Source organism: Columba livia, chromosome 7, assembly GCF_036013475.1.
Source record: "Columba livia isolate bColLiv1 breed racing homer chromosome 7, bColLiv1.pat.W.v2, whole genome shotgun sequence".
Taxonomy (NCBI): Eukaryota; Metazoa; Chordata; class Aves; order Columbiformes; family Columbidae; genus Columba; species Columba livia.
The window spans coordinates 25,940,778-25,965,557 of NC_088608.1; the positions used below are offsets into that span (position 1 = coordinate 25,940,778).

Genomic DNA, 24,780 nt, shown 5'->3' on the forward strand with positions numbered 1-24,780 from the left:
TTTGTTTTAGGACATATGGCCATAGTGTTAACAGGATGATTCTGTCTAACCTCTGGCTTCAGGTCAAGCTGGTAAGAAAGCAACACCTGCAGATCTATGTGGCATATACATGGCAAGCACTGGCAAAGAAAAGAAATACAAGGGCTTTCTAAAATGTGAAATGGAGACAACTGTTTGCCTTCTTTGATGAACATGAATTCTTCCTATTTTGAAGCCCCTCATACTATTCTGCTGGTGCTACTTTTTAGCTTGAAGCATATATAAATCTCTCTCTACAGAATGAAAACAACTTGACAAGTTACATTATCATTGAAATTAAAAAATGCTATAACACTCAGAATCCTGGTATCAGCTGAAATAGATATAGAGCTATAACCATTTCATCTTATTCATGCACATAAAAGTTGAATTAATGTCAGTGGTATGGTTGAAGAATAAAGAATATATACTACTAACAATGCTTGTCAATCACAGCCAACAGCATCCTTGCTGGTAGACTTATGAAAGATTTAATTGTGTAACTATTGCTTATGGAACTAGATTTATTAAAAGATTTTAAAAATGGCACCTGTCGAAAAAATTCTTCCATCAGTGCCATGGTCCACCGGTAGTGCAGCTCCCAGGATTTTGCTGGATGGCTTATGTCTGCTGCATGTAGAATCAAAGACATGGCTTTGGCTTTGTCTACCCTGTCAATTCAAGGACATGCTCCAATTATCTCAAAACAAAGGCAACTATTTAAATTCTTTCTTGTACATGAACTCATTGAAAGACTATAGACAATGAATAGAATGGAAAATAACCTACCCCTCTGTCTGCTGTAGAGTGTGTCGCATAGTTTTAATCTGTTGAAAATGACCCGACATATCTGTAGACAAGACCATCTCAATGACCAAGCTACGCAACTCCCTAAGAATAATTAAAAGCAAAATGACTGATTAGAATGCATTTATTTTATGTATGGTACATTGTTTAAGTAGTGCTTGTTAATTTATAACCTTTTAGACAACATCATGGGTTTTATTATGTTTTTAAAAGCATTTAAATAAGTTATTAACAACTGGAACATTGTATCCTAAAGGGATTCTGTGAAAGCAATGTACTTCAAAAAATGCACTCAGCAATAATTATTTCAGAGTCACACTGTTTGGTAACTCCTCTTTTCAAGTGTATAAACTAAAATTACATGCAGTTCTGTTCACCCATTATGAGCCTTTCCTTATTTTTCCACCAGTAGAGCATTCAAAAAACCAGTCGGTCTCTGTGCTTACCACCCCCACATTAGTGCAGTTCAGGCATAACACTAAACCTAGGAAGAAGGCTGTGGAAACACCCAGAAGAGCAAGAGATATTACATCTGAAACACATCAACATTACACCAATACATTTACATTATCACAAACCGCCCTTCATGTCAAAAATCCCTGTTTCATGAATCAGAACAAGTTCAGGGTTTATAGTTTATCTATATCTTGGTATTATGGTCAGAGGTCTTGGCTTGTCCATCAGCTTTCTCTTAAGTGAATATGAAAAGAGTAAAACATGAATCATGTAAGACAGCATATTAATTCTCATTGTATATGAAAGTACGTTAATTTTGTCAACAATAATTACTGATTTGGAAAATTCTATTTCCTCAATGTAGAAGGACTGTATATAGACAATGTAGCAGTCTCCTGAGTCTTCATTTACATACTTTCAAATAGCCTAGGAGGATTTATGTGCGAGAGTGTTGCTTTTATTTATATTGGGGACAATTCACCACATAAAATCTTCGATTACGTAGCATATATCTTCATGAGCACACTCTGAATCTTAAGGATGTCCAAGTATCAACTACAACAGTAGAATCCCACTTTATTCATTCTCACTGATCTTTCATATTGCATTCATATCTTTGATTTACTTAATGCATTTTTTTAAAAGGACTATGTTTTTAAGAGGTAAATTGCAGTTTTCTTTAAGACTGTTAGAATAGTTTGTTATAAAAACTATCAAGACTGCTTTTGCACCAAATTAATTGCATATTTAAGCTGATACTCCTCATTGATTTTTGTGTATTTATCCCTGATTTGCTTTGATGTAACTGGATAAAGACTCAGTCTTCTTACTTCTACTCAAAAATACGCAGCCATAGCAACTTGTGTTTAGAAAATGCCTTACCTTATCTGACCTTATAATAAGATACTAATTAATTTGCATCCCAACTGTTCCTCCTCCACATTGCTTTGAAACTGTACCCTTCAAACACGGCCAAACACATTAAAAAAAAAAAAAAAAAAAAAACACAACAGCTAACACTACATGAAAACTGAGGGCTTTGCATTGTTAAACCCTGTTGTTTGTAAGACTGAAATAATTATCACTTTCCCTTTCTATGGGAGATTTTCCTAGGAACTTTTCATGTCTGAACTTTTAAGAGTAATCATAAATAAGCCCCCCTCTATTACACAAACACACAGAAAAGCAAAATTCTGCTTCACACTGTGATGGCAGGAGACAAACCACTTCCACTTAAATTTGAGAAAAAACTTCTTCTCAGTAAGGGTGACAGACACTGGAACAGGCTGCCCAGGGAGGTTGTGGAGTCTCCTTCTCTGGAGACATTCAAAACCCGCCTGAACATGTTCCTGTGTGACCTCACTTAGGCGTTCCTGCTCCAGCAGGGGGATTGGACTAGATGATCTTTTGAGGTCCCTTCCAATCCTAAACATACTGTGATACTGTGAAACCCTAATTCTAACCTCCTCACCTGAACAAGGATCAAACACTGTCCTCCTCACACACTTTTGAAGATTTCAGGCCACAAAAAAAGCTGCTTAACAGCAAAGGAGAGGCTCTCCACCTATGGCCTGTGGTTGTTCCCTGCATGCATCCCCATCCATCCTCAATAGAGAGATGGAAAATTCAGAGCTGATGGGGAAACATTAAGTAAAGCTTTATGAAATCTATGAATGCTCAGTCTACTACCATTGTACAGAAGATTCTTCTTGGACTTCAACCATTCTCAAAACATTTATCAGGAAAAAAAGACCCTCTCAGCTTCCATATTGAAGGAGACCTCAGCTGGTTCCACAGGTAACTTGGGGCAGGAATCTCTGCCCACTTAATTAAGCAGTCCACAGCTATGGGCATCAGGACAATATGGTCAGCACCGCTCATGATACAACAGCAAAAAGGTTCACAGGCACTGCCATCTTTAGTTCCATGACAGGAAGCAGTAACAATATACAGGTGGATTTTTGAGATCCACAATTGGAAGATTACTGGTTTTGAGTATATAATCTCCACTTTTCTGAAGTAAACTGTCATTCCATGTGCTGTCATCCTTTCTCAGCCCTCCTATATCAATATGTCCTATGGATAGGATACTGTAAAAAATAGTTGCAAGATGATGTGAAGAAATTACATTAATAGTGCTGTAATAAACAAGAGATAAGGAGTGACACATTAATTTCTCAGAAAAGTAGTCAACCACTAAACAGAAACCAGCTTTACCTGTATTTGTCCATGACAAAGACATTTAGTCAGCAGGAAACTAATGAAAAAATGAAGGAACAGGCTAAAATGAGCAAAAGCAAGTTGGGAACTGAAGACATAACATTCATCTTGCAAATTATAGCAATCCTGCTTTCCTCAGACAGAAGACTTCCAAAGGAAGTTGTGAAAGAAAATCTGCTCACTATGCATTGTATATAATGCATATTGGTTTTTAGTCTTTTGTGTATAGTCAGGTAACATATCAACATTTGCCTCCAACTGGAATCATTTGAGACATTAATAACACCTGACCACCTATAGCAGTTGATGTAACACATGGGATACTAGAACATGAAAAGCCTGGTAAATCAAAGGAGAAAGGGGGACAAAAAGTGATCCCTCTTTAGTTTATTAGGGAAGCTAAGTGAGAGAAACAAGACAATATGGAAGACTGAAATATATTTTCAGAATCAAGAAAAGGGTGAGAAAAGACTATGAATGTCACGTGTGTTATCCACAAAGGACATCCTCATCAGAATGTTGGCAGTGTTTCCCTGCTCAGACCCAAACCCTATGTTTTAACCTTAACTGAAGCTGGCAGCTTATTAGTGCATTTATCTTATTAATGTTAACATGTAGAAAAGAAAATGTAATACTATAAAGTCATTCTCAGCCATTTTGCTTCATCTTGCTGAAATAATTGGATGAACCACAGTTTAAATAGGCTGGGGTATTATTATTTTTTTTTTTTTAAATTGAACTGCTACAACTCCAGAAAACAGATCTGACATTAGTCAAGAAAATAATCAGTGCCAGGAAGTACATTAAAAAGTTGAACAAATTATCATTTCAATTTGCTGCCAATTTGATTCAGTGCAAATTTCAAAACTGTTAGTCTAACAGCATGAATTCCAGTACAGAACCAAGAAGTTCACTCTAGTAATAATTAGAAAATTGAAGAGTTTCTTTTAAGTGGCTAACAGATCTGTCATTGCACCAATGAACAACACTATCTGATGACAGAACAGGAATTTTTTTATATTAGCAAAAATACCAGGAAACCATCATTTCCATGACTGATCCTCTCAGTTAAGTGTCAAACTTCGACAGGTTGTGCAGGTTCTCAGACTGGTACTTTGGAAGTTACTGCTTTGTTTGAAAGCACAGACTGTAATTGCCTAGCTAAGTGACAAAACATGGAACTGAGTGTCCTAATTTAGTTGCTTGTTAGTTCACATATCTCTTCTAAATTGTACTGAATGTCCTCAACAAGAAACCACAAATTCTACTTTCTCTGATTTCCAAATTCCACCAACTTCAAACTGGCTGCATATAATAGTGGACTGGATCTGTGCAACCACTGTACACAAAGTTCACAAAACTAAAAGAAGATCCTCCAGGAAATCCAAATTGGGTTACAGTGAGATGAAATGGAAAAGCAAGTGCAAACACACCTAGTCTGTGATTGAGCAGCTTCCAAAGGAACATGGTAGTTTATCACGGGTTCCAAAACCATGGAGAAATGAAATGCAACAGAAGTTAGAGCAAAGGGTCCATAATATAAAAAAAAAAAAAAAGATCTGTGGGGAGATCAGACCAAGCAATCTGTGCACAGAAGAGTGTGATTCAGAAATGTGAAGAGACTTTATCACACTCCTCCCTTCATTCTGTTGCAGTCCACCAGAGCAATATATATAAACATCACACAGCTGGAAACCATGGGCTCCTCTTTCCATTGGGAAATATTTTCCTTCACAGAAGTTTCCATCCTATCACAGTTTTACCCAGTGACATAACTAAAGTGAACAACTGGGATTCACTGTACTAGCTGGCAGCCAGATTTCTGTCAGCTGGAGCAGCTGCATGTTGCTGCAGGGATTCCCAAACTATACACATTTATGGTGGTCTCCACTGATGAAGGAGCCAGGACTAAGGAAGCACGTAAGTGTCTTCAAGCCACCCTTGGTCCAGTCCTGAGCTGAAATTCAACTGAAGATCTGCCTCTTTCTACCTGGAAGCATTCTCTGGTAGGACACAACAAGAAACACCACCACTTCCAAAAAAACACACCCTAGGCAATAAATTTGAAGATTTGGAAATCATTACTTCTATGCAATGATGGTTTTAAAAGACAGAATACCAGGCTCTGATGGCTGTCTACTGGCACAATCACTTTCTCCACACTCAATAGCTAGGACAAGCAAAAAAAGGCTCATAGAGACCTATCAGCCCCAAAACTATCAGGCCCAAAATAGTTCCAAGCAGAGCAAGGCTGACTCACGGTGGCAATGAAAATATAGCTGTATATGACAACTATTGCTGAAGTTTACAATTACTTCCAGAGATCTTTCTCCAGAACTAAACTTACAACAAAAATTCTGTGATAATTAAACCTAAGTCAGTATCCTCAGAGAATGAATCTTTTATGAGAATGCAAAAGCACATTTTTTCACTCTCACTTTGTATTAAATAAAAAAAATTAAAAATACTTTCATATTAAGTGTTTTAAAGTAGCTACAGAAAAATAATTAATTGAAAAACAAAAGGGTCAGCAGACTTACATTGAATAAACGCTTTATTTAGAGGTGTTCTGATCACGTGGCTAAGTCAAATAACACAAAACTACCATGTAAAACAGTTCTTATTCTGTAAATATACACCATATCAAAATTTGATCTGACACCACATATTCCTTCATAAATTTATAGTTTTGTGAAAATATAAATGAAGCGGAGTAAAGCTTTATTATTCATGGTGGCATGACCCACAGTGGTAGACTTTCCTGGAAGCAGAACCTCTCTCTCATGCTTCACAGTCCACCTCTTTAAAAGGATCTCTGAATAATAACTATGTTTACAGAAACACACAGAAGAGTTGTATTTTAAGTGTTATATGTATTGATCAAAGATATACAAAAGTAATGTGTTCTTTTTAATAATGGAGAAAGTCTTATCTCTAACACCTCTTCATTTTGTTCTTGTGACATATGAATTATGATCCTGATTCTTGCAGCTGGTCAAATGTTCTTAATGAATTATACAAAAATTAAGAAGAAGAAGAAGAAAAGACAAGAGATTTCTGTAGTGCTTCTGGGCCTTTATTATTTTTGGACTTTCCAGATAATTCATTTTTTAATGCTTTACCAAGATGTGACTGTGCTGTGCTATGTTACACAGCAGAAATCCCAGAGGCCATGGTGCTCAAGCTGCCAGCAGCATGTCACTCTGCACCGAGGTTTTAACCCACTGACAGATAAAGGTAACCTGGCTGGACAGGGGCAGAACTGAGGTTTTCCTGACGAGCTCTCTCACCTGAGACACTGTTCACACAGTCCAACACCATGCCTCATAAATGCACAGCCTCACTTGGAAAATTCTATGGAGCCTCCCCCACAGTACTTCTTTACACCACTGCAGCCTTCCCTAAGCTGTAAATATCCATTACTCCTTCCAGCACCAAAGCTTCTTCCTGTAACTTCAGTTCTTAAAATAGACTCTGCAGGGAGGCCGGTTGTTTTTTTATTATTTTTAAATATTGGAATTAAGTTTGAATGTCACGGTAGGTCTTACCTCCAGTCATCTTTGGTTAAATTTGCCAGGATGTTCATCTCTTCTTCTTGCATGAGTCTATAAGCAGCACTTACATGATGATTTTCAAGAACAGAACGATCATTGTACAATATTGCAACATCTGACCTAGTGTTAAAAAAAAATGACAGAATTTTCAGTAGCATCCTGATGATGGCACAGGAGAAGGTAGGAATGTGTATTCTCTATGAGAACTATTGACTATGTATATCAAACTATGTTTATTCTTTCCTTTTGTATCAAAGTTTTCTATAAAGTTTCCATCCCAAATGCATAAAAAATCATCACTATACTATTGTATATACTGCTTATACTGCTTGTGGGAAAGTAATATTTTTAAATGTGTAGTGTTTTATTTAGATGCTATAACTGTGAAAAAAAATTGTGAGATCTTTGAGGTTCTTTACTGTAGGTAGGATCGTAGAGTGCGAGAAATGCTCTAGTTAGGCTTCTCAAGGGTATTCTTAGGTGATATAACCATTTAAAACGCAATGCATCCACCAACAGAGGGGGCTCCACACATAGCACGAGTTTTAGAAGTTGCTATATCTGTTCTGCGAGAGACATTTTGGCCTATGTCACTCATAATCAGAAGGAGCTGTGAATCATAAAGTATTTTAAAACTTCAATTTCATATGTTTTAAATGGATGCCATCTTTTTTTCAGAAAAACAACAAAAACTCCAGCCTCACAATAAAGGAATGGAAGAGATGCTATGCTGAAATTTGACTGCATTCAAGTGTTTCCTAAAGCCAGACTGTTATGATAATGTTAGCTCTCTCGACAGTATCCTTTCCCTCTTAATTAATGACTAACTTACAATACTAAAATTACATACAGATTTTCACAACTTTGCTGAAGTATGGCTTTCTCATATTTAGCTTTAAACTTCATTAATTCTTGGATAATTTGTTTCTCCAAGATGCAATCTGACTTGCTAAACAACCTTGGGTGTCCCCTCTCTGCTACACTTCTGTTCTGACAAAACTATTCCTCAGTATTTCTATTTTGTCAGCTGAAAAGTCTGTACCAGAAGAAAGGTGTGATGATTTAGCAGCGCAGCTAACTATGATACTAATAAGATAAATTCAACCTCTTCTTCTGTCACGCAATAATATATATTCAGTGTAACCAGCCAGGTGTACACTGTGGTACCAAGAATCTAAAATATTAAAATAGGATAGGAAATTTTATTTAGAGGAACAAACCACAACTTACCTAAATAATGAATATGCTCGCAACCATATCTCTACTAAAATAATTTGCCAATCACACATGATCACAAAGCACACTTTAACTCACATAGGTACTTATGGCTAGTTTTAAACAGTGCTAAGGTTTGCTGTGACTATGACAGCCATTTCATCAGCTTTTCTCAGGCAAAAGAAGCCTGGATTGATGGTCCTGGGGTGCCACATCAGGGCCAAGTTCCACGAGGAGGGAAGAAAGAGCTCCAATCACAAAACAAATATCTGCTTGCAAATAAGCCCAAGTAAAAGTCGAAGTCTAACAGCTTGATTCATTTTCCACTTTTGCAATACTTCAGAGCAAAACATTAAGGGCAAAAATAGAAAAGTAATATAAACTTGGAACTAACAACTGAAGTTTATTTTTAGCCAGACTATGCTGAGGGAGAAAATAATTGAGTCTTTCAGCTGCAGATCTAGAATTAGTTCATTATTGAAGAGTGCCTCTTGGGGCAATGGTATGTTATGGATTTAATTTAAATGTAATGGTTGGACACATTATCTGCATAGGCAAGTGCAAGTATGCTTTTGTTCAAAATAGTAATATTTCTAGCACAGAGCTCTTTTGTCAGAATAGGTCAGTACTTTGCTGAAATGTTTTTTTCAAGAGTGGGTAAAGTGGACTTCTCAACTGAAGATACTAAAACCTAAGTATAGTCTAGTGTGAGAGAACAATAAGATGCTTTGTATTAGGCTAAGTATCAGGCCTATCATTCATCAGTAACGGATTGGCCAGTGATTTTCTTTGATAAGCTGAAAATATTTTAAGAGAGAGAGGTATATGCTGTTGTTCTGGAACAAAGACTGGGATGACACGTTGCACTGGCATGAGAATACAGTCAGCCTTGCTCTCAAATCAGATTTCTTTCTAGATTTATGTTTCGTAACTACTCCGGATGCTGTCAAAACATACTAGGAGAGGACTCATAGAAGGTATTTCTAAATCTGTACTTGAAGGTTTCTCCCTCTGTACTAGGACCCTGTAAGTTTAATAAAAAAGATGAAATAAAATGTAGCACCTGAAACAAGTGCAGACACCTTGCTGAAATAGGCATTTTTCTGGGGACATTGTAGGAGAAACTTTTGAGTCAAAAATATCAGAATTTAAGCAAGCAAATAGAGGGAGGATGGGCTTTCCAAGTCCCTCTTGATGTATCAGCTCCAAAATATGTAACTTGATCTAGGTGTTCCTGCTCCGGCAAGGTGATTGGACTAGATGATCTTCCGAAGTCCCTTCCAGTCCCTAACATTCTGTGAGTCTGTGATTTCAAACACTATGGAGCTAACTCTTTACTTTTCCACACTGTCTTTGTTCATGTGAGCAGTCCCATTAACAGTACAGAGGTCAAGGAAACAATTAGTAAAATCAAGAATGAACTGGTTACTTCCCAGCTATATCAGTGAGAGGTATGAAACAGCTCAGACCAATGAATAGCAAAGTCCAGATACGATGCTTTAAGGACCACTTTACTTACCTTGTCTGAATATGAAAATTGTTCGTGGTCCCAGTATGTTCATAATCATGGATGGCAGCTGCAAAGATCATTGCTAAAATTTCCAGTTCTGTGAACCAGTGCTGGTAAATTAAAAAGAAATCTTAGTCATTTTCTATAACAGCCTAATTCATATTAAACACTACAGTACTCAAAATATTTTGTATTACCTTCAACTTAAGAAAAATTTATCCTTGTCTTACTCCAGGTAACTATATACTCTTCAGATTTCAGTATTATACAACAAAGTAACTCCTTGCACTTATTCTCTGAGACCAAGTTAACATCTTTATAGCCACTACCAAAGTAAATATTGGCATTCAAAAGAATGGAAGAAGTTATTAAGATAACTATATGGTATACTTCATAGCTGTTTTGAGTAGGAAGTATCTAAACTACTAGCCCATACATGGCACTTGCCAAATTTTGGTATATTAATCTAAAAGCTTGATATGAAGTTAAGGTTATATTTTTTCTTTTAATGACTGATATATTATACAGTTGACAATAATTTCTAGGTAGAACATAAGCAATAACCAATTTTATCAGTGTATGCAGCATTAAAATAAGGCCCACAGGAGATTTTTCTGTTCTAAATTTTACCATACTTTGTACTAATGCAAAAAAAGGGTGCATAAAGCTAGTACACTGTTACATAGAACAAAAGGTAAAAGAGGTCATGTATACAAAATAATTCAGATCTTAGAGTTCTGTGCACGTTTATACCTCTCACTAACCGGGGCTGTTCTGTGTTGCTCAGTTTGTAAAATCACATTTATTATTTTATCTTTCAAGTCCTATTTCTTGAATAATAAACCATCCTTAAGGAGAAAATTTACTCCATCTAAAACTGGGGGCAGAAAAATTACTTGATAATTAACCCCCGCAGTCACAGGACTGATTAAGTCAAATGCCAGTTAACAATTTCCACACATATTTCAGATATTTTTAGTGTAGAAGTAAGCTTCTGTACTAAAGGATCAAAGAATGACCTCATCCTTATGGACTCATATATGCACCTACATGTGCATGAATGCGTATAAGGTGCCAGAATTAGTATTAAGCTGCCAATTTCAACATTTCTTTCAAGGAAGAAGAAAGGAAACAGTCAAGATTCATAAGCAATGTGAGAATAATGAAATAGGTCATTCAGCAACAAAATAAGACTGCAGAGGAACAACAAGTACGGGCTGCTAGTGAAGCAGTATAGATTTTAAAAGGTCACAACAGAGGAATGAGAATGTACTGTGAGCAGTTCTAAAATTGGAAACTATGACCTTCATCATACTGTGTGTCACAAGAAACCAGGTCGTGGCCAGTCCTGGCTTTCACAATGTTTGCAACATATCAAATAGACTAGAAACCCAGAAATTAATAGTCAGTAAAGCTAAACAAACTTCTATAAGATGCCTTTTCAAAGATCAGTTTTTTTAGTCACCAAAACAGTTGCTAGACAATGCATTTATAAGTAGAGAAGCATTCCATGTAAACAATATGTAGGGGCTACACAGAAACTTCATACAGTTCTATGTGAGAGCAAGCGTTCTAGAGACCATATCTGTACAGCCAAAATTCAGATCAGTATTGAAGTTAGAGAATTGGAGGACTACTTTAGCTAAAGGATTTCTAAGGAAGGAGGAGAAAGTTAACAAGTGTTTTTCTCAAAGGGAGAGGGAAAAGCAGGTATCTGTAGGTCTGCAAGACTATGAAGAGCTGGAACCTGCTTTCCTCCTGGAAGATAGATACAATGCAGGCGTAACACCTATTGGAAAAGATCTCTTCTGTTGAGAGATGTTTTCCAGTGTTACAGATTGCTTATAATTAAATAGATACATTACAACTTCACATGAGCTCTGGTTCAAACTATTTTTTAGACAATGATGGATTAAAAAATGAGTAAGAAAGGGAGTCTTACAGTACATTTATTGACAGTAAAGACACTTTTTCCTTTCGTTTGAGCAATACAGGTATGTGGGAGGAGAAAAGGCATGGTGGGAAGATGATCGATGACTCAAAAGTTCTTTACAAGATATATTCCCTGGGACTTGGATTCTCAAATCTTTATAAAGATGAAGACTTCATAAATGCAAGCTTGAGTAATATATTTAAATCATATCATCTGGGATTTAATCTCTTGGGAAGGTTAATAGATTGTGTGCCATCTGTGGTATCTAATTTTCTAACACATTGATCTGAGGTGGCTGGATCTTGTTTCTTAAGATAGAGAGTAGCTCTTGGAAAATACAATGATAACTTTATTTCTTTAACTGCAACTCTGAATATGTGTTATTCGTCAGTGCAATCTCTCCAAAGGCTTGTGGAGAAAAATAAACTCTGAACAGCCAGTTTTTTTGGCTGTTTTCCGGGTGCCTATAAAAGATACAAAATGTATGACCTCGACAACAGGAATTGTGAAAACGATTTTCTAAAACCCGTTTTTTTGAAACATTTGCTTCTCTTTGTCTTTCAGAAGTGAACAAGGAAGACAGCAATTCTTTGCAAGATTTGGGAGTCAGTGTCAGTTCCTTAAGATACAATGGAAGCACAAAAACTGCAAATTGTGAGCCAACCTGCAAAAAACGCCAAGGAATTTGATATAGAATTGCATCAAATCTACTCCAATCCAGGTATTTGTCAGAAGACAAAGCAGAGTTAAAAGAGGCATTACAATGGATATACTCCAAAAACTATTAGCTTGACAAGTAAACTTCAAATTGTTATCGAGTAGGGTTCTGTAGGGTTAACCAGGCAGCAGTAAAAAACCCCAACAAGTTAAATAGAACATTTGCATCATACTGATGTGTTAGCAAACTGCAAATGACATCTGGGATAGAAATACTTAGCAAGCTGCAGAATCACCAGGCCCTCTTTCAAACACTGATCTCTATAAACGTTCCTTCTGCCTGGCAAGCTACAGCTGTTTGAGGCACTCTTGACTAACGGGTTGCCCTACTTAGATATCTTTCCAAGAAGTTTCCAATATCATAATCCAGCAATTCAAATGTGTATATTTAAAACCTGGCCTAATTTTACAGGAATATTTTGTAGCAGCATTGCAACATGAATGAGGTTTTACAACAAAGTAACAGCAATAAAGTCTAAGCTTTTCAGAAAATAGTCCAAATCACAAAGTGCAGTTACAAGGTTAAGATGCTAATGTGGTAAAACTTGAGCTGGAGAGAACTTTGTCATTCTCATGTGCAGCCGGCAGAAAGAGATATTCAAATACGTAACAGGTTCATTCATTGAGTGTTCAGAGACACAAAAAGTGTGCTGTAAAGTTATTTAATCCAAGGCTAAAGATCCCAAATGGACCAGGATAGCTCTAGAAGTTGGAAACTTGCCCTGGCATCACAAAGAAAATCCAGATGTTATTGGGGTTTTTTGAAGGATGGAGGGGCACAGTTACAATGGGCCAAAGGCATGTTTATAATGTATAATACAACAAAGGAGTTTTCCTCCCTGTCGAGTTGCCAATCCAGGTGTATACCTGCAACAAAGACAAGTCTCACATCACTTAACTCTTGCAGTTAATCTCACAGTAGAAGACAAAGGTAGGATAGGAACCATGATGTAATCTCTTCAAGCTTTTTCTTTTATTAAAATATTATTTTGATAGGTGAATATTGTATAGAACAACTCTGGTTTGGAGTCATCCTGGCAAGAGCTGTCTAGCCTATGCTTCAGTCTGGTATAGAAGTCCTTTCTCAAGAAAACACCTCAATGTGAAAAGTAATCTTGGCTGGTGAAGATTTCAGGCTTCACTCTGCAAGTTGTACTCGTGTTAAAATGTAGCTTTAAAAACCTGATGCTTAGAAGCAAAACACCTACTTCAAACAGTAGAATCAAAACTGGCAATGCCTAGGAATTTGGTTTTGCCTCCACTGAAGCCAAAGGCAAACTTTCGGTGAGAAAAGGCTTAATATAAGCGAATGAATGACATTTACTCTGTTTATGTTGGAGCACAAACATCTAGAGTCAGCCCTAAAATCTTCCTTTCCAGAAGACTTATAGAATTGTTTCATGGCTCTGCAAACAGAAATCAGACACTACCAACTTCCCACATTTTTTTTAAACAAGTGCATTCGTAGTGAAGAGAAATCATCAAAAGGCCATTGACGGAGATGTCTGTTTTCTTTCAGTCAGTATTCACTTTTGTCTAGCAAGCTGACAGTAAGGTGACTCGCACTGCTGGTATTAAATCTAAGCACTGAGAGTAAAAATGCTTGCACAGACCCAAAGTAAATTCTAAAAAATATTGGGATATTGCTAATGCAATCTCCTGTCTACTATAGGCACATACAGTATACAAGAGCAGTTCTAAAGAAGTCTATAAACTGCAAGAAAAAGCAGCTGCAGAGTATTTGAGTAAGCCTGCACAAATTCGGCAAATCTTTGAATGGCCAGCACCTCAGCAGATACTAAAGTTTCCTTGCCTGATCACACCTCCCAAGCTCTGATTTGGAAGTGAAAAATTCTCATCTGCCCACTCCTGCAAATTTCTCTCTTTTAGTATGATACATAATGCCCAAGACCAGGCAATGAAAGACAAAAAGGATTTAAGGAGGATTTTGTTTCTCCTTTTTCCTCAACATCAGGAGAGTATCAGTCTGGAAGAACTGCTAAAATGACATAATGAGTAGTAATGAACCATAGTTTGGAATCTCTCTCTGCACAGTTTTTAAGAGAGCTTTTTCCTTAAGACACACATACATATTTATCCAAAACAGCAGAGTCTGAAGAGTAAATTGAACTTTGCAGTATTTCTTACCATGATACCAGTGTGAATCATTATGCAATGCACAGTTTGAGTCACATCGGCTGCATGGATCAAATTGTGATACGGATTTTTGTATTTGCTGTAACCAACTTCAAGAGCTTCAGCAAATGCAATAAGATTGGGAACAGGAATCTAGGGAGAAGCAAAAATTAAAATAAGTGTTTTTCTCCTATAACAGCAACAAATTTATTCATGCAATAAACAACAAATAAGTAAACCATAAAATTTAGCTAACAAACATCCAAAGAAAAATTTTAAGTGTGAAAGTCTAATAGTTTACATGCATCAGGGAGTGTTCACTCAAGTCTTGTAGACATTATATCCCCCTACACACATCATGCACAGCATGTGGTTAGTATAGAAGAGACTGCAGAGCTACTGACCAAATAGTTTTCAAGATGTCTATCTGTCTGTACCAAGAATGCATAGATTGCTCATATAATAAATGCATGACAGATAGGAGTCTAACAATAGGATTATCTCCTTTTCTTCATCAGTTTTACCTTGCCTGAGACAAGGCTTCCTTGAATCTGACAGCATGGCTTCCTTATTTTCCTCCAGACAACGTATGAAGCACAGGTACTATCGAGTCCCCTTTATTTTCCCATATAATGAAATTACATTTTCCCTAAGATTTTATTATTATTATTTAGAAGGCCTGCAAGCTAAACAGTGGGACTGAGAATGGGCTTAAGCCCACTGAGTAACATTGTGTACTTTCTGACTCTGTTACTAATAGTAGCCACTGGTGTGGTCCTGACTTGAAGTATCCAGAGCTTAAAGGGAAAAACTTCATGGGAAAAGCCAAGTCTAGGTTATTAGTTACAATTAAAATATTCAAACCAACTACAGGGTGAAGCAGCCTCTTTGAAAGGAGCATGGAGTTTCGGTACTGAAACACCCTGAAAACACCATAGAAAAGCAGCCTTTTCTTTATATATTCCCCAAGTCATTTGGGAGAGGAACGTTCAGCTGAAACCCCTGCACAGTGATGGGCAACATACTATGATCTAGACCATGAAAAAAGTACTTAGGACCAACTACAGTTTTCTTCCTTATTTGGAATCTTTGTTCCATGAAGCTGGGATGCTGATTCAATACCGATGAGTAAATAGGCTGTGTACAAAACTGGTTTATTTAGTGCTTACAGCATTTAGCTGCTCACTAGCAATATCCCATCCCAAACTGACTTGACATGGGTCTACATAGCTTTACATTTTTTGGGTTGCAAAAAAATTTGCATGCTCTAGATAAAGTTCCATTTGGTAGAACTATTGGCATATTACAATGTTTGCTTTGCCATATTATTTGAAATTCTGCACTGCATTGTACAGTAAAAAAGCATTTCAAATATATCCTGTCTTCCTCATATTTAAATTTTACATACTTATGTTTGCATACATATTTTTATTTGTGCTAGTTTCTGACCTTGAAACGGCTCAAAAGGTCATATCGGGTAAACAGCTCATACATCATAAATTTCAGACTGTGCCCTCCACTTGCTTCATTTAGGGCAAATACATCAAAAGACCATTTATCAACATCCTGTAGATGAGGGGAAAAAAGAAGGAAAAAACAAAACAAAACAAACAAACAAAAAACAACACATAAAATTTTCATCTGTTTAAGTAGGTTTCCAGTTTAGCACTGAAAAAGATATTTTGCTTTTTTTTTGGAGTGAAGGGGGAAAGTTTGGGTATTTTTATTGTCCAGCTCCTTCACACTCCTACTGTAGATAACACATTAATGACTATTTCAATACTAAGGATGAAAATAGTTGTGCCAGTTATGAATAAAATACTTGTAACACGACCTATACAACTTTGTATGCTTCAAATCAAAGGCCTTAATCTTTCAAATTTAACTTCCTGCATACAAATTGTCTATAGAACTTCATGGATCTAATGTGAATACCTATGCTTTAAATAGGTTGCTATGCAATGCCATTAACACTTACAGCCATATGGCAATTAGAGAATAATATAAGACTGTTTGACTTTCAGGGGAAAAGGTGAGGTACGACATTCTCAAGAAACATCATTTTTTAATTGCATACATAGCCATAGGAACTTCACTACTGTAAAAGATTGCCCTTTGGGTGAATGACAGTAATGCCTTAAATTCACATCAAATACTGTACTTGTTCCATAAGCTGCAGCTTCTTTTGTTAGCTCTATCCTAATACTACTTCTCCTTTTTCTTCCCTAAAAAGGAAATAAATGCTGCTGTCTGAGACACTGATTACCATACCACTGAGAGTGGATAAAACCATGTCTCACATTTCTATAAAAATTTCTGCACAAATTTCATCCTATTGCTCTAACAACATCTAAATGAAATAATAACTAATCAGTGAAACAATAAACAGAATCATACGCTATTTGTTAATTTTTAACTATTAATTTATCTGTTCTGTGTGCTCAGTTTGTAGTACTAACTATGGCTAAGGTATGTTCAGTAGCAAAATATATTTATTTCACCCTAAAATTCACTAAACTTAAGTACAAATACATTCAAATTCCACAATGATTAAGCTTATTTCACCTTAAATGTTAGTATCACGTCTGCTGGGTAAGCCAAACCAACCATGCTAGAAGTTCTTCGGTACATCCTAAAAGAATAAATAAAATATTAAGGAATAGCACTGCTTTAATCAGCACTGGAACAATTTATCTTTTTTTAATTCATCTTTCACAGTTTGTGAAATAACACTAAGCTATGTGAGGGTCTGATCCCACAGATGACATAAATCTTTTTATGAACTTCTGAGAAAAGCCCCTCTGCTGTTATATTACTCTTTTATGTTATTGCATACACATCTTTGTGTAGATGTTTCAAAGCCATAGAGTCCATTTCCAGAATTTTCCAAAGTCTGTGAGATTTAATTACAAATTTAAAGGTTTCATCTGGATTTCTGAAACCTAAGTTCTGGCTCAAAGATTTGCTTCAGGTTGATCCCACCACTTAAGGGATCTTCAACAACAGATGCCGTGGTTAAATGCAATACTTGCTGTAATACAAAAGTAAAGCTCTCACCTTTCTACAAATATCCCAGCCTGTACAGCATGCACGATGCTTCGGAATTTTGGCTTTTCTTCAGGTCTTCTCTTCACTATTCCCATTTCCCTTGTGAACGTAGAAGCTAACCAGTCCCGCACTTCCAGCGGGACCGAATCTGACTGGATGTCAGAAAGCTCATCCTCAGTGTCCAAAAGCTTCCTACAAAAAGATTACTACGAGTTAACCGAGAAGAAGGCAGACTGAAGCAAAAGGAGTATGGACAGGTGAATAGCTAACAAAACTTAGTTGACAGAAGCAGAGGTTGACTATAAATTGACTCAGCACATCACTAAACATCTTCTTTAGTAGACACATTGAGGCTGCTGGGAAGCTGGGCACAGCAGAAATCTTCTCTCTCCCCCACTGTTCCTGCTCCAGAAGATAAAGGATACTCAAATAGAAGATATTCAAGAAAAGGAAAGAGAAGATTTTTCTACGAAGATGTCACAGCTATGTTGCAGTGAAGTGTAACCAACAAGTTATAAAATCCTGAGGAGATATCTAAAACAGGAATGTCTATAGAAAGAGGGAGTGTTCCTGTATTTGAGAACACCAGTGCTTCATCTGATCTCTCCTCAAAAATGGTACAAATGTGTTCAAATACTCACATGCAAAGTAAACGACATGACACAGCAATGCCACAATGAATGCATTTTAACAAACAACACCCTGTATACATGCGCATCATGTTTATTCCAGCAATAAAAACATTAAATGGCATTAGGCTGCCTCAGCAGGGATGTTCCACATCACCCATGCAGCATGAAGCAGAGCACTCCAGCAGTCTGCTATAGTCTGGTGTGGGTCTGAATTTGGGACCAAGTCCTGAGCTCTGCCAGATATGTGCTGCTGGAGGACAAATTAAGGCCAGCAAGACACACTGCAGTTTCCCTGATCTTTTTAACCATTCATCTGTTAAATAGGAGGACTATTCAGTCTGTAAATGACATTAACAGGAGTCACTTTACGTTCACAGAGAAAATCGTACTTCAGAAAAAACATTTAACCGGTAATTTTCATGAGTCCACTGCTCTCTGATGAGAGGTGACTGAACAACATGTCATGGGAGAGAGAGAGTTTCAGTTTCTCTGGTTCCTACTTAAATAATTCTGCAACACAGAATTACAGTGTAAGCACAATTCTTTTTAAGTACAAGGTCTTAGAGATCACTCAAGACATAAACTTAGTAACTCCTCAAAAAGAATTATTCTCTTTCAGAAGCCTAACAGAAACAACAATTAAGGAGAGGAAACAAGGGCTAGTCATTCAGCTCATAACTGTTTATTTTCCACACTTTCTTGATCTTTTGAAGGATGAGATTTATATCAGGGAAAATTACTCATGGCATATGTATTGCTAGAAACAGCCTTTGAATAAATTCACTAATGACTGCCATTCTTCTGTAATTACAGAGAAAGAGTTCATATATGGGTTTACATATCTGAATAAATGGATGGTTAGATAGATATATAATTTGATGGTGATTTTATTTAGGAAGGAAAATAAATTAGGTTATGTATTGCACCATACAAATTATGTTTAATTATCACAGTTTCTTAGAATCCAATATTACCCTCGTTTCATAGTTTGCAACTTTTGCCAGCTTTTATTAATCTATTTATACCTTGATTATAAAGTATAGTATTTCCATTATATTTACATGGGTGTGGATATGTATATGTATACAAGTACAATATTGGGATTCTGTGAAATACATCTAATAGTTTACCTTTTACTCACTGATTGTGAAAACACTTCTTTAAGATAACCAAAATGAAGTAAAATTATATGTTTAGACATAAAAACATCAAGTTTTTTTTATCGATTATTTTTCTTGCTATTTACAAAACACACACACAGATATATATGTCAATTTCACTAAAGGTAACAAAAAGAATCTTCGACAATTTTATCAGAAACTCGTAGACATTAACCAGAAGAACTAACAGTACTTTAGCACTTACATTACAATAATAACTGAAATTTTCTCTTTCACCCAATGAGAACCAGTTTTTGATTTGCCATCACTACATATTTTTACATGGATCTTGTGTTTTTTGGGTCGATCCATTTTGCAGCTTGTTTGCTGGCCCCAAGTCTGTTGATGTGCATCACCGCAGGGAATGCAGCACGTAAAGCATGGAGCCCCTGCCTGCCTGTCCTTCTTGCTGTTACTACTTTGGTTGCCCAGAACTCAACTGCAACAAAGGTTGAGTCTTTGAGCACACGTATTATAATGTCACTCTGATGCAATCACCAAGCATTATGACATCACCACTTCTTTGAATAAATTCTACAATACAACACTGGTTATAATCACTGGTAAAAAACCTAACAGTCTGAACTGTATATCCAGAACATCTTTATTCCTGACTGTTTATATTACTGCTATTTTAATTTATATCTGCTTAGAACTGTCAATTTTCAAAAGTTAAATCAGTGATCAATAGGAAGTGACTGTGTTCGGTTTTTGATTAAAGTTATTATTGCCCAGGCAAATGGCAAACATATTTATTAATTGTGCATTCAGTAATTCTACTGTGGACTCTAACTTACCACTTTATGAATGACAAGTGAATAGGTAAATTATTGCAATGTCATTTGTAATTGTAAATTGCAAAATTTAGTTTATAAATTCTAATATGATTTTGCAATATTTTGAAATATGTAAACTTTTACATAGGTTCAAAAATGCCACTGGATAAACTAAGTAGCAAAATCACAAGTGATCGTAGCTGTCAAACAAAAGGCTAGGACCTCTGGCTTAGGAAAGATTTGGAGCAGAATGACTGCAAGATCCATAGGCTCATCCTCCAAACCATCCACACTGAAGATCAGAGATAGCAGGCATTTACTTTCTATTTTAAAGCTACAGAAGTATTCTGCAAAGCCTTGAAGTAAAACCCTACTGAGATCAAAACTATTCAACTGGGAGGCATGAACTGCAATATCGTAGTTGAATTAAATAAATGCTGATATACCAAGGCACATACCTTAATTTTTTCTTCCCTAAAGCTAAGCAACACCTAAGAATGCTAATACAGAAACAAACAAAAAAGCTCTTAACAAAATGTGCCACAAAAAGTACTGTCTTTCAACACGAAGTCAGAATTCCAGCATTACATACATTTATTTTGCTCATATATCATTAGCCCATTAAGTCAAGGCTATACAAGGAAGGGATACACGTGGGCAGGAGTAGTGGAGGCTTGGCTTATTTAATTCTATTTGTTCTATGAGGGGAACTCCTATTGACAGTTGTGGGAATAATTGAGATATCACCCATAGCATTTCAGCTTAGCAATCAATTAATATTGCAGACATAGTAACTAATAACCTGATCTTCTTGTCACAGCGCTACGTTTTTTGCCAAGAATAATTTTTCAAAATTCAAGTAGTGATAATTTCTAGCACTTTTTTCATTTAATCAGAATTTTAAAATTAGTAATGGATGAAGAAAGGCTGAGGGAGCTGGGGCTCTTTAGTTTGGAGAAGAGGAGACTAAGGGGGGACCTCATTAATGTTTATAAATATATAAAGGGTGAGTGCCATGAGGATGGAGCCAGGCTCTTCTCGGTGGCCAACAATGATAGGACAAGGGGTAATGGGATCAAGCTGGAACACAAGAGATTCCGCTTAAATTTGAGAAAAAACTTCTTCTCAGTGAGGGTGACAGACACTGGAACAGGCTGCCCAGGGGGTTGTGGAGTCTCCTTCTCTGGAGACATTCAAAACCCGCCTGGACATGTTCCTGTGCGACCTCACCTAGGCGTTCCTGCTCCAGCAGGGGGATTGGACTAGATGATCTTTTGAGGTCCCTTCCAATCCCAAACATACTGTGATACTGTGTGATATTTCTTTTTCCTTAGGAATATATCAGATGTAATATGGAGGAGAAGAAAGAAAGAAAGAAAATAAAATTTTTAAAAATTAGATAGTGACTTTGGGGAAAAAAAATAAATCAGTCAGTGCTGATCAGTCACACTGCCAAAGAGAAGTGGTGGAAGATTTCCAGAGATTGAGAAGGAGGTATTAGCTCTTTACCATTTAGTGAATTAATCAAGCTAATTATCAATCTTGTAAGAGTGAATTGATCTAAATCCTCTTCTAGGTCTAGAATGCAGAAGACAATTTTTAGTCCACATAGCCAATTCAGATTTTTATGAATTATTAGTATGCTAACGTCTCCCTGTCTTCCTGAATGAGCATGAATCATTCTGATCACATAATATTTTAATCCTCTGTAGTCCACTACAATTTCTACTAACATCTACTAAAAAGTTCTCTTGACTCCCACTGAGGATAAACAAACTGCAAAAAAACATTGAGGTGCATTTTTAGTACATAAAGGTCTTTCTAAAGGAAATAATGAATTTACCAACATGTTGTTGCTAAAACTTAAAATTTAGCACAATCTCAGAAGAATTGTCCTCGTATTAAGAACTACCAATTAATTACAATATATGTTAAAGACTCTGGATGAAATACAGTTATTACAATAGTAGATAAGTAATGGAGTAAGGACCTTCATTACTGGAAACATTCACTTGTTGGTTATGTACTGCCTATTCAGAAATACAGACGTACATACCACAGGCCTATAACAATGTCACTGCCAGAGGCTGTCCTGAGGAGCCCTGTACCCCTGAGGCCCAGAGGAAGTCAGGACAATGGAGGAGTTTATTTCAGTTGATGAGGACTGGGTTAGGGAGCAATTAAGCAATCTGGACATCCATAAATCCATGGGTCTGGATGGGATGCACCCGCGGGTGCTGAGGGAGCTGGCTGAAGTCATTGCTAGGCTGGTCTCCATCATCTTTGCCAAGTCTTGGGAAATGGGAGGGGTGCCTGAGGACTGGAGGAAAGCAAAGGTCACTCCAGTCTTCAAAAAGGGCAAGGAGGACCCGGGTAACTGTAGACTAGTCAGCCTCACCTCTGTCCCTGGAAAGGTGATGGAACAACTTATCCTTGGTGCCATCTCAAGGCACATCAAGGATAAGAGGATCACTAGAGGCAGTCAGCATAGCTCCACCAAGAGCAAGTCATGCTTAAACAACCTCATAGCCTTTTATGATGACATAACCAGGTGGATAGATGATGGCAAAGCAGTGGGTGTGGTCTGTCTTGATCTCAGTAAAGCATTTGACACAGTCTCTCACAGCATCCTCGCTGCTAAACTGAGGAAGTGTGGTTTGGACGATCGGGTAGTGAGGTGGACTGTGAACTGGCTGAAGGAAAGAAGCTAGAGAGTCGTGGTCAATGGGGCAGATTCTAGTGGAGTGCCTCAAGGGTCGGTACCGGGACCAGTACTATTCAGTATATCCATCAGTGACTTGGATGAAGGAATAGAGTGCGCTGTCAGCAAGTTTGCTGATGACACCACACTGGGAGGAGTGGCTGACACACCAGCAGGCTGTGCTGCCATCCAGTGAGACCTGGACAGGCTGGAGAGTTGGGCATGGAAAAAAAATAATGAAATATAACAAGGGAAAGTGTAGAGTCCTGCATCTTGGCAGGAAAAACCCCAGGTTCCAGTATAAGTTGGGGAACGACCTGTGGGAGAGCAGTGTAGGGGAAAGGGACCTGGGGGTCCTGGTGGACAGCAGGATGATCATTAGCCAGCACTGTGCCCATGTGGCCAGGAAGGCCAGTTGGCATCCTGGGGTCTATTGAAAGGGGTGTGATTAGTAGGGAACTGCTGGAGAGAGTCCAGCGCAGAGCCACAAAGATGATGAAGGGAGTGGAGCATCTCCCTTATGAGGAAAGGCTGAGGGAGCTGTGTCTCTTTAGATTGGACGAGACTGAGGGGTGACCTTATTAATGTTTATAAATACGTAAAGGGTGAGTGTCAGGAGGATGGAGTCAGGCTCTTCTTGGTGACAATGAATGATAACACAAGGGACAATGGGTACAAACTGGAACACAGGAGGTTCCACTTAAATATGAGAAGAAACTTCTTCTCAGTGAGGGTGACAGACACTGGAACAGGCTGCCCAGGGGGGTTGTGGAGTCTCCTTCTCTGGAGACATTCAAAATCCACCTGGACACCTTCCTGTGTAACCTCATCTGGGTGTTCCTGTTCCGGCAGGGGGATTGTGCTGGATGATCTTTTGAGGTCCCTTCCAATCCCTGACATTCTGTGTAATCTTTAAGATTCAGGCCAGGATATTCACAATTTAAAAATATAATTTTTCGGGAGTACAGCTGTAAACTAATATATTTTCCTTTTTTAATTCAATTGCTTTAATGTGGTATTCTTAAAGGTCCACAGACTGTCTCAGGGTATGACTCATAAATAAATTAATATCAACAACTTTGACATAGAAATATTCGATAACTTCATAAAAGGGTTGCAGGCCATTTATTAAATATTCTAACTGAACTGAAGAATTTTAGTCAGAATTTAAGAGATTTTTAGTGATTTAAAGTGTATTTTTTATATAACTTTGGTGCTGTTGTAAGCCACCCTCTCAGAAAAAAAAAAAAATTGGCTTAGTACAAAAGACTTTAAAGGCTTATTTTAAGCTTTTATAAGGGTGGAATGTACTGAATTAATCTCAACACAATAAGCTTTTTCTCAATAGCAGCTTTTACAGAAGTATCATTTGTAGATTCCCTTAATGGATGAACTGAATGATTTAATCCAAATGGTCCATTCGTTGCTGACTAAGCAACTTCAGGCTAAGTACATTTAACCATGGGTTTGCTACAGAGGACAGCAATGCACCCTCACAGCAAACTTGACTGAATATTCAAGATTATGATTTAACTTCATGCATAAAGAATTGCCACTTCCAATGTCTCCTCAGCTACGTCAGATCAGAGAGGAAACATATAGACCATATTTTTCATCTGGCAAATAATTACCAAATGGACATCCCATTCCATTTGGTTTATCCTTGTATCATTAGGCTGATTATTTTCTTTAATATTCCCAGATTTCTTTTAAAAAAGCTGATTTTCAGGAGAAATATTGTCTAGACATTCAAAATAAACTACATCATTGACCAAATGCCCCACTGTTCTGTGAATGAAACAATTAGTTACCTCCATGCATAAATTAAAAAAATACTATGTTTTTTCAGGTAGAGAGATTAGGAATATATGCTTTAAAAAACGTTAACAAATATCTA

The 24,780-nt window shown here is 37.1% G+C and overlaps 1 protein-coding gene and 1 long non-coding RNA gene across 13 annotated transcripts in view; one reads left to right on the forward strand and one right to left on the reverse strand.

The window, feature by feature from the left end:
* LOC135579868 (uncharacterized) overlaps positions 1–15,376 on the forward strand; it is a 29,165-nt gene extending 13,789 nt beyond the window's left edge. Inside the window, exons 2-3 of the long non-coding RNA XR_010473697.1 lie at positions 12,278–12,434; positions 15,085–15,376. This is a non-coding gene — a long non-coding RNA (uncharacterized LOC135579868). The remainder of the gene's footprint in view (positions 1–12,277; positions 12,435–15,084) is intronic.
* PDE1A (phosphodiesterase 1A) overlaps positions 1–24,780 on the reverse strand; it is a 169,716-nt gene that overhangs the window by 28,821 nt on the left and 116,115 nt on the right. For 9 of the 12 annotated variants that reach the window (XM_065068912.1, XM_065068913.1, XM_021282556.2 and 6 more), the window contains 8 exons: positions 17,624–17,806; positions 17,132–17,198; positions 16,016–16,132; positions 14,579–14,719; positions 9,790–9,890; positions 7,050–7,175; positions 808–909; positions 569–689 (listed from right to left, as the gene is read on the reverse strand). In XM_065068912.1, coding sequence (XP_064924984.1) covers positions 569–689; positions 808–909; positions 7,050–7,175; positions 9,790–9,890; positions 14,579–14,719; positions 16,016–16,132; positions 17,132–17,198; positions 17,624–17,806 — 958 coding nt within the window. Of the gene's footprint in view, positions 1–568; positions 690–807; positions 910–7,049; positions 7,176–9,789; positions 9,891–14,578; positions 14,720–16,015; positions 16,133–17,131; positions 17,199–17,623; positions 17,807–19,611; positions 19,851–24,780 lie in introns of those variants that run through there. The other 3 variants (XM_021282561.2, XM_065068916.1, XM_065068914.1) reach the window with 3 other exon arrangements.